Here is an 11,600-nt window from a genome sequence, read left to right on the forward strand (position 1 = left end):
CCTTATCCTCTCCTCTAAATTTATGGCCAGCAAGTATAGTGGACAGTTATCAGGATAGAATATAAATACAACGAGGGTCTGCATTCAAGTGAAGAAAGATACAAGATTGGTCGGATTGGGTTATGGAGGATTGAGAGCCAGAGAAATGATTTTGATCATTGCTAGGATCCGATAAATCCAGATTGAGAGGAAATTAACTCTACAAAGGGGTTTATAAATGGAGAAGAGCATCTCAGCGGGATTGGTGCCTTTACATTTTTAGTATTGAAAGTTAAGGGCCTGTTTGGCTAGCCACATTGTAAAAGTAACTTACGTGATGAAAGTTACTTATCCTCGTATAAGCTTTTATTTATTTATTTATTTTTGTTTTTACTATTTCGTTTTCTACTGCTCTTTCCCTCTCTCATCTCCTCATTGGATGGATGGTACATATCAAAGGAGGCCCTACATGATGGACAGTCCACATCAAAGGTGGGGCAGCACATGATGGATGACCCATATTAACCTAGGCCCACATAATAGATGGTTCGCATCAAAGGTCGGACCCTAATGATGAATGAACCACATCCAAGGCAGGCCCCGTATGATGGACGGCCCACATGGAAGGTGGGGTCCACGTGATGGGCGGTGGACATTGGAGGTGGGCCTCACATGATGGATGACACACATCAAGGTGGGTCCCATAAATGGACGGTCCACATCAAATGTTGGCCACTAATGATGAATGGCCACATCTAAGGTATGCCTCATATGATGGACGCCCACACTAAAGGTGGGGCCTGCCAGATGGACGGTCCACATCAGGGGTAGGCTTCATATGATGGGCAGTGGATATTGAAGGTGGACCTTGCATGATGGACACTAACATTGATGGTGGGCCCGATATGATGGATAATCCATTTTAAGGCAAGCCCTAAACAAGGACAATTGACACCGAAGGTTGGCCCCTAATTATGAATAACCCACATCCAACGTGGGCCCCACATCATGGATGGCTCATTTTGAAGTTGTGCCCCACAGGATGGTTGGTCCACATCAAAGGTGGACCTTGTATGATGGAGGCTCACATCTAATGTCCGACATGATAGACGATCCACATCCAAGGTCGGCCAGCATGAAGGATAGCCCACATCAAAGGTGGGCCTTGCAACGTGGATGGTCCACATTAAAGGTTGGTCCCCACAAGATGGACAACTCATAGTGAAGACAAGTTTAAGGTGGGCCCAACATAATGAGTGATCTACATCAAAGATTGGCCTCTACTATGGACATATATTAATGGTGGACCAAACAAAATTGAGAGAGAAGTAATCTTGTGATATTGGAAATCAAACATATCTTTTGACTTCTTGCTGGCAATTATATTGTTTATCAAATATATTTATTTGTTGAATAGTTAGAAACTAATATCAGCTACTTTAGGTATAAGTAACTTATGCGAAGTAACTTAATGATCCAAATGTGCCCTAAAAGACTCAGATGTAAACAGTTTATTAACTGGCCACACTGAGGAACCAAAATCGGATTCAATAATGATGAAAAATCTATCATTTTAAAATGGTGGCGAATAAATGGGAATCTGAAAATTTAAAATGATGAAAGATCTATCATTTTAAAATGGTGGCGAATAAATGAGAATTGATAATTTTAAAATGATGAAAGATCTATCATTTTAAAATGGTGACGAATAAATGAGAATTGATAATTTTAAAATGATGAAAGATCTATCATTTTTAAATGGTGGTGAATAAGTAGGAATAAGCAAGATTAATCTACAAGGGGTTGGCAGACGTGTTTGATATCCAAGCCATCCATCAGATCGGTCTCACCTTGTAGATTAATCTTGCTTGATTATTTTTTTTTTCCTTTTTCCTTTTTTCTTGTATTTATCCATTTATTTAATAAATTATACTACGTCTATCATTGCAAATTATGGGAAATGGAATATGAAATGTCAGACCACCTAATGGACAGCTAGGACCTCACACACGTGTCGTGTATGCACATGAATTATTAACCTAACCATACCATTTAATGAAAAAATAAATAATTAATTAAAAAGTATTGTATTTTGTATAAAAATTTAAGAATATCAACTCCATATTTATAATTATTAATTAATATTTAAACCCTTATGATAATATAAATTACAGCTATTATAATCAAGTTTAGGGTTTCTACGTGATAACATGTAACAATGAAGCAATGGATGGTCTATATTCAAGAACCTCCAGGTCTGGTCCACCGAACCCAAACCTAACCCATTTGATATTGGGCTTACAAAAACACGAGCCAAACCCAACCCACATGGGAAATAGGTCAACCCAACCCCTGACTTTTCAGGTTGGGTCCAGGCGGCGTTGGTGGGCCGGGTCAAGTTACGGCGTATTTTGGTCATATGAATTAGAATATTGTCCAGATGCGCCACTCTATACATGCGGGACCTATGTTCGAGGGATCCCAACCATTGATCTGACGCAACCCGTAATTAAAGGGCGGTGATTAAAAGTCTCTCAGACCAGAGGGTTGATATTTTACGACCCGAACCCAAGTTGGAGCCCTACGTCAACGGTCCACATATTCAAAAGATAAAAGCTCTTAATCAGATTCTAGGTTTGGTACAGTGGGCGATTCATTGCAGCTTCACCAGTTGGACGGTTCAGATTCAAGGACTCTACAGCCACGTCCAGGGCAGATGAACGAATTGAAAAAGAGAATACTAGTTTAAGCTAAACGAGAGAATCACTGAGAAAGAACTCGGTAATTTGGAGGATTTAATGATGAAGAGGTGGATATTTAAACTAAACTAACCAGCTTGTTGTAACTATGCATTGGACAAAAGTGGAAACTAAACTAAGATTATGCTAAAAATTCTGAGTTTGCAGCATGGTGCTGCACAAAAGTAAAGGAATTTCAAATTAAATGAATTGAGATTGTTATTCGTAAGGGATGAAAGATAGGATGGGCAGCTAGAGCTGTACACGAGTCAAGCTAACTCGGTCAACTCGTCCACTTGATCCAGAAAAGCTCAACTTGTCTTGGCTCAAAACTGGATTCAAGCTTGACTCAACTTGGCTTGAACCTAACTTGAATTGACTTGAATTGAATCGACATGCTAACTTGGTCATTTTGATTTTGATACTGCTTGCCGAGTGTTTGATAAAATGACTTAACAAAATGTTGCTTCTTGGATTGCCCTCATATCAATGTATTCTCGATATGGGTATTTGAGAGAAGAATAAAGAGACAAATCTCCACATACAAAAAAACTTTACATTATAGGACTGCCCTCATCATATCTTAATATTGATGTTGCTCGTTAAGTATTTAATGAAATGTCTGCAAAGCGCTTTTATTGATTTGCATTCAAAGTATGGAAAATTGAAAATACAATTTATCTGTGAGAAAATGTCGCACTGGTTATAACTCGGCTCAAGCTAGCCCTAGCTATTAACCAAACTAAACTGAGCCAGCCAATCGAGCTTGAGGACCAAGCCAAGTCGAGTTGTGCCAAGCTCGACTCAATTCAACACGTGTGCAACTCTATAAGTAGCATTGAGTTAAAAAGGTCTAATGATTGTATTGGTATAAGGCCCGAGCTCTTCTTTCTTTCCTATAGTAAGGATTTATAAGTTTTGTAAATGATCCTCCGATTAGGTAACAACCTTCACATGATGTGTTTTATTTGAATATTGGAGTCATTCGGACATTAGGCTACCATAAGCAATGATGTCTATGTCTTTATATGGCTTCAGGTTTTGGTCATGTGTACTGTACATCTATAATTTCCTAACCTTCTTGATATAATATAGAATACGTGCCCTCGGTGAATAAGTATTTATGAGCTTTATATATGTTGATGTCAAAATCTGGACTACCCTCCACTCAATGCGGTGGACCTTCGAAGAATCCTGATTCTGCACAAGGGGTGAGCAAAGGAGACCCTGGCTAAGCCGGGGGACCATTTGATGCCTAAGTCAGGTCAAGGAAATCTGGGTGTAAGTTGAATGTAGAGAGAGGGTGTGAGATGTTGCATACCTGTAACAATGGAGTCTCTTTATAGCTATACCTGTGTATTGGATGATCTTGGTCCGTTAATCTCGGCACGACTCACTCAATCAATGGGATATGGTGATCGTGAAGATTTTGTCCGTAATCTAGGGATTGTGTGGCGTATCATGTCTTAGAGGAGCGTATCTGCAGGCGAGATATCCGTTCGTATCCACTCAAGGCAATTTCATAGTTTGGCGCCCGGAATGTTCACATCCAACCTTGGCTTCAGCTTTGGATCTCAAACTAAAGAGGTCCTTACTCTGAGCCCCGGACCTCGACTAGTGTATACATTGACCCTTTTTGTCGGGTATTAAACAAGACAGTTAGAAGCCGAGGCAAGCTTCAGCTCGGACCAAGGGTGGACCCGGCATCACTTGTTCGCCAGTCATACACCTCCAAGGTCTCTTCTCCAAGGTCCAAGGTAAGTAGCGGACTTAATTCATTGAGTTAGATTCCCCCATAACAATATATATATATATATATATATATATATATATATATATATATATATATATATATATATATATATATATATATATATATATATATATATCAATTTTTTTACATGTGTAAGTTTCAGTCTACGTAGATTAGTGCCATTGTTTGAATGTATTAATTTGAGTTACTTTTACGCTAAGCGGACCTTTCTTGGCGCCTGGGTATCAACCATCACACTCTCCCAGAGTATCAAAGTTTTGGATGTCCAAACCCAGGTTGCAAACTCATACCAATGCAAAGCTGTTGTTTGTATTAAGCCCGGAATAGGCTCGGTTTCGCGTCCAGCCACAAACATCAAATCCAATTTATTGCATGGATTTTCCAGCATAATCCAGACAATTCGGCAAATCCCACGATTTTGGTGGGAAAGCGTGTGAAAGGAAGTTGGGCTGGGAACTTAGGTGGGGACCATAATGATGTTTTTGATAAATCCACTCTGTCCAATCGTTTTGTGACCTTATTTTAGTATATTTGATTAAAAATAAGTTAGATACAAAACTAAAGTAGGCCACACCAGAGGGAAAACTAGAGTAAGACATTCATACCTTTGAAACCTTCTTGGGCTCTACCTTGATGCTTATATGCCATCCAAACCGTTTATAAGGTCATCCCCATTGGGATTAAATGAAAACATACAAAATTTAAATTTATCCTGATACATCACATTTGTATCCCTGTGAATGTTTCAACGGTGGTTGTTGAATCCCCACTGTTTCCCCTCGTGTGCCCCATTTTAGCTTTAGGTGCAGTTCATTTTTGGCCGAATGTAATAAAATGAGCTCTCAAAATGGATGAACGGAGTGGATTTCAAATATACATAAATCATAATGTCCCCACCTAAGTATCCAGCGGAGGAACTTCCAGCCAAAGGCTTTCCCGCCAATATCCGCCTCAATTCCGGGGATTTGCATGACCACGGTTTTGGGTAGATCAGTTGGATATCTAATTGTGGGACTCATTGTGATATATATATATATATATATATATATATATATATATATATATATATATATATACACACACCTTACATCCGTACCGTCCATCTATTTTGACAGATTATTTTAGAGCATGCACAAAAAAATGAAGCAAATCTAAATCTTAGGTGGACCAGACCACAGGAAACAGCCGTGATCGAATTTCTACCATTAGAAACTTTACAAGGGCCACCAGATCTTTTATTTGCCATCTAAACGGTTGGTAAGGTCACAAAGACCTGGATGAAGAGACCACACAAATATCAGTTTAATCCAAAACCTTTATAACCCGCGAAGTTTTTAGTGGTTGATTACCACTCTTCCCTGTATTATGGTCCACCTGAGATTTGAATCTGCTTCATTTTTGAGATCTTTCCCTAAAATAAGTTTTCGAAATGGATAGACGGCGTGAATATAAGTCACATACATCACAATGGACCCCACGTTATGGATCCCAACCATCTCGGTGGATCTAATTAGCACGGTACACCACACACCACCCTTCATGGTGGTGCGTTTACGTCACCAAGTTCTGTAGCACCCATCATTATATATGTATTATATCCAAACCGTCCGATCATTTGGCCAGATCATTTTAAGGCTTGATCTAAAAAATGAGATAGATCTAAAGCTCAAATGCACCACACCACATGAAACAACAGTGATTGAATCTCTGCCATTAAAAACTTCCAAAGGCCTACTATAAGCAGATCCCTAGTGTTTATTTACCATCCAACCCATTGATAATGACAACCAGAGCTGGATGATAGGAAAATATGCAAATATCATCTTGATCCAAAACTTTTATATCCTAAAAAACAAATCTTTTAATAGTCGTTCACCATATTTTTCTAGTGGTGTGGTCTACTATAGATTTAGATCTTATAATTTTAAACATCGCTTCATAAAATTATCTGAAAAAAAATGAACGGACAGCATGGATATACAACACAATCAATGTAGACCCTACATGTAAGAGTAAGGTGTTACCTGTGTATCACCCAATCCACTTTTACAAACACACACGTTTTACTTATTCACGTAAGAACTAGCCATGTATGATAAATCCAAGAAAGACGGAAACGGATTGGCAGCTGCTCTGTGGACCCCACCATGATGTATGTGTTTCATCCATGCCGTTCATCCATTTTTACAGATCATTTTAGACTTCTTACAAAAAATGAGAGGAATAAAATCTCAAGTGGACCACACCACAGGAAAACAATATTGATTGGATATCCACCATTAAAATCCTCCTAAGTCCCACTGTACCGTTTATTTGACATCCACTCTGTTGATTAAGTCATACAAACCCAGATGAAAGGAAAAAACAAAGATCAACTTGATCCAAAACTTTTATAGCCCTAAAAAGTTTTTAATAGTCAATGTTCATTCAACACTGTTTCCTATAATGTGGTCAAATTGAGACTGGCTTAGTCTCAGACAATAAAATGATCTATAAAAATATATAGACAGCATGGACGAAAAACATACATCATGATACAGAGCACTGACCACCATGAAAGACATGATGTGATGGCTGATTCACTCACAACAATACAATACGGTCCAAACCAAGGAATCCAAACACGTCCATATCATAAGATGAATGTCTTTACAGTTATTTTAATATATTTATTCAAATAATACATAACAAGGAAGAGGTGTTTGATATCATCCCACCCCATCTATTGGACGAGTCCTTCCTCGATCGATCCATCGAGATAGAGAGAAAGAGATGGGAGAGAACGATCCATACACCATCCTCCAGATCGTTTTAAATCCAGACGGTTCACTCACCCGACCCACCCTCTTCCCTTTATCTAATCCACGAGCTGAAGCCGAAAAACCCCACCACGTTTTCTCCAAAGACGTACCTCTCAATCCTTCCAAGAAGACGTGGATTCGGATATTTCGCCCCCATTTTTCGACACAAACAGCCCCTCTTCCCATCATCATCGACTTCCACGGTGGCGGTTTCGTTTTCCTCAGCGCTGCATCTGCTAACATACACGTCTCATGCGAGCGCATCGCTCGTCACGTGCCCGCCATCGTCCTCGCACCCGAGTATCGACTCGCGCCCGAGTACCGTCTCCCCGCCGCGTATGATGATGCGATGGATGCCGTCCGTTGGGTACGAGACCAGGCTATCTCTGATCTCCAACGTGACACGTGGATGACACCCGATGTCGTTGATTTCTCGCGTTGTTTCCTCATGGGCAGTAGCGCTGGCGGCAACATCGCCTACCACGCGGTTCTGCGGGCGTTGGATCTGGACCCTACGTTCAAGATCTCTGGGGTGATCTTGAACGTGCCGTACTTCGGTGGGGAGCAGAGGACGGAATCGGAGCTGAGGTTGGCTCAGGATCGGATCCTGCCCCTCTATGCCAACGACGGGATGTGGCAACTGGCGTTGCCGGGTGGGGCTGACAGGGACCACGAGTTCTGTAACCCGATGACGCCCGGGTCCTACCACGATCGGGTCGGGTCTCTGCCTCCGTGTTTGGTGAGACAGTACGGCGGGGACCCGCTCGTGGACCGCCAGCGCTCGTTCGTTAGGATGCTGGAGGGGCGTGGGGTCCACGTGGTGAGCAGGTTCGTTGAGGGAGAGTACCATGGTGCTGATTTCTTTGATCCGAAGCAGATCCAGGCTCTCTTAACGGACGTCAAGGATTTCATCTCGTCAGTCAACGGTGGGCCATGAGTCTGGTTGAGTTCTGATTGCCCACGCGGACCCCTCTACACGTGCGAACCTGGCTCGTGTGTGAGACATCTGAGTCGTTCGTAACATGTGCCCTGGTGGTGGAGATGATAATTGGTCTGAAAATCAGGACGGTCCGCTCAACAAGCGGGCCGGTGTGAGAACAAATGTAATGGATTTTAAATTAGAATTATCATATAATTCATGGGAATTGAAATTCTCAGTTATGTCTTGTAGTTTGTAACTGAAGTACATTGGTATTCAAAAATTGTGTTTGAATTTCTATAGATTGAATGTATTAGAATCCTTTGCGTCATGTAAGTGGGTCATCGTCGCCTTTCATAACCGTCTAGAAACTGACGTAAATATACATTTTTCAGTAATCTTGCTTATGCAATATTTATATTGAATCCAAATCTTCTGCTTGTCAAAAGCAGAAAAATCAAATTTTGTGATTGGTCTATATCATTATTGGCATTGTCAGCACTTCTGCAGTCAATACCACTTGTGATGATGTGGTCCAATTAAATGGTAGGAAGTAATAATTTTCTGCTTATGACAAGCACATGCTCTACATTCATGTTAACATATGATTGAATGCATATTTCATGCTTGTTCCATGGAACGTAATTGTGTATGAATTTTTGTCTTCATTTCTCTTTCCATTCCTGCTCTTGTTTTGTTTTTTTTTTTTAATTATTATTATTTCATATTTTATATCTTAGGAAATGTGTGTGATCTTTTAAAGGTATAAGTGCTGTGGAATTGAAAATTACCTGTGGCTTGGAATTGAGGAACCTAGGATGATAATCCATCCAGATGGGGCTTTATGGGGCCCACCATGATGTATGGTTTTTCTACTCCATTTATCCATCTTTTTGGATCATTTTAGGATATGAATCGAAAAATGAGGCAAATCCAAGCCTCAAGTGGAACAGACATGTGGAGATTGAATTCCCACCATTAAAAACTTCTCGTGATCGGTAAAGGTTTTGGATCAATTGGAATTTGTGTTTTCCCTTTATCCATGTCTACATGACCTTAAGAACAAGTTGGATAGCAAATAAATGTCACAATGACCCTTAGGAAGTTTTCGACAGTGATTTTCATTATATCTGCTGCTTCCTGTGGTGTGGTATACTTGACCATTCGACCAGCCTAATTTTTAGAATCATGCTAGAAAATGATATGAAAAAATGGATGAACGGAATGGAAAAAAACTATAAATATTGCATGGTGGCCACATAGAGGCCTTGTCTACCGCATTAAACATTTAATGTGCACAGTTGCCAACAATACTATTGCATGGCTTTCTTTACGCATTTATAAATTCCCACTTGCTTAGCATACTTTTGCTCTTAACCATTATTTGAATATATCATGGGTTAAAAAGTCAAGGACAGTCTACCCACCGCCTACTATTAATTAAACCTAAAAGCTTTTCAAAAAGACAGAACCACTGATTTTTTATGGAGCCCACCTTTATGTTTATATAAGATCCATTCCAACCATTAGATATGTAATCTCACATTAGGCTAAAAGTAAAAAAAATCAATTGATTTGTGATTTAGATGAGCCACACCAACAAAAATAGTTGTAAGAGGAATGTCCCTCCTAATTCTTATAGGGACCACCATGACGATTATATAAAATTCACTGTAACAATTAGATGCCACACCAACATTTGGGCATAGGGCCCAAAACTTAGGCCCATCCGTGATTTAGGTGGGCCACAGCAAGAGCAATTAATAGTTCTGAGAGTGAACATTGTCCTTTATACTGTATCTAATTATGCAGCCCACTTGAACTAGGAATGGTGCTGATTTTGGACCATGACCTACCATGGTGTGGCACACCTTATGGTCAAGGTAGATTAATTTCACATCAACTCCAAGGTGGGGCCCACCCAAGTTATGACCCGCTTTTTAAACAATCAGGTGAAAGTCTCCTCGACACGTCCACCTCTAATGTGTGATCGATGACTCTCCACGATACGCCTGGTCATTATTTTTTAAGGAACCCCAATGGTGTATATGTGAGATCCACTCTAACCCACCCATTATTTTTTAAGGAACCCACCGTGATGTGTATGCAAGATCCACTCTAACCCATGCATTATTTTTTAAGGAACCCACCATGATGTGTATGTGAGATCCACTTTGACAATAAGATATGTATAATCCTAAGTTATGCCAATGGCCAGAAAATCAAAATGACCCTCAATTAGGTGGGCCATATCAAGGGAAATAGCTTTGAGAGAGATGTCAACTCTTGATATTTACAGGCCCACTTGATGATTATATAAAACCCACTCCAACCACTAGATATCACACCAATACTTATTCCTATGGCCCAAGCATCATGCTCATCCATTATTCAATGGGCCATACGAAAGGAAAACAATTTGAAGGGTAAATGTTGTCTTTTGCACTGTTTCTAATTATATGGTCCACCTGAAATAAGAACGGTGCTGGTTTTTGGGCCACGATCCCAACGTGGGGTGTCACACTTGGTAGGTAGGGTGGATTTCACATAAACAACATGGTGGGGACTACCCAAGCCGGAAATCTCTTTTCTAATGTCAAATACTTTTTCCCGTCCATAAATCTATTGGAATTTAAAATTTAAAATTGATTTTTTAAACCCTATTGGCCTAGGCAAAAGAGCTTTTGGATGCCTTAGTCTAAGTTCGGTTTGATTTAGAAACATGCTTAAAAGTTAAGCCCGAGCCTGACCCTCAAGCTTAATACTCCACCGATCGAAGCCTGGCTCGAGTCGAGCTATGCCCAAAACCTATGAGCCACCTGGCTCATTGACTCCCTTACTTCCAAAGCATAGTTAATGTTAATAAATGGGAAAGAGAGAAAGGGTTGTTGGCTCGGTGGGTCCCACCATAGTGTCTATGTGAAATCCACCCCGATCACTAAGTTCGTCTCCCAATGTTAGGCTTAGAATCTAAAAATTAGCCCCGTTTGCGTTTCAAATGAACCACACGATTAGAAACAATATACAAGGCAATGCTAACTCTCCAAACTATTTCCCTTAGTGTGGCTTACCTGAGTAACAGATGGAGCTTATGTTTGGGCCTAGACCTAATTTTTGATGTGATATCTAATGGTTGGAGTGAATTTTATATAATCATCAAAGTGGGCCCTGGAAGTATATATTAAGGGTGGATGCCTCTCTTCCAATTATTTCCTTTGGTGTGGCCCACTTATATCATATGCCAGCCCGGTGTTTTGGCGATGGACCTAATGTACAAAATTACACGTCTAATAGTAAGTGTAAATATCACTAGCACTTTAAGGTGGGCCTCCCAAAAAATAAAGGATATGCATCCCATGAAAAGCGATTTTATCAACATAACCCAAGCT

The 11,600-nt window shown here is 40.2% G+C and overlaps 1 protein-coding gene across 1 annotated transcript; it reads left to right on the plus strand.

Annotated features, from left to right (window-relative positions):
• The first annotated feature begins 7,184 nt into the window (after positions 1-7,184).
• Positions 7,185-8,489, plus strand: LOC131249327 (probable carboxylesterase 8). Its single transcript, XM_058250012.1, has one exon. The coding sequence runs from the start codon at positions 7,264-7,266 to the stop codon at positions 8,227-8,229; it is 966 nt and encodes a 321-aa protein (XP_058105995.1). The 5' UTR covers positions 7,185-7,263; the 3' UTR covers positions 8,230-8,489.
• Positions 8,490-11,600: the final 3,111 nt, after the last annotated feature.

Source organism: Magnolia sinica, chromosome 6 (genome assembly GCF_029962835.1).
Source record: "Magnolia sinica isolate HGM2019 chromosome 6, MsV1, whole genome shotgun sequence".
NCBI classification, from domain to species: Eukaryota; Viridiplantae; Streptophyta; class Magnoliopsida; order Magnoliales; family Magnoliaceae; genus Magnolia; species Magnolia sinica.

Coding starts and splice junctions, on each gene's coding strand:
- LOC131249327 (XM_058250012.1), top strand. CDS start 7,264: ATGGGAGAGAACGATCCATACACCATCCTCCAGATCGTTTTAAATCCA.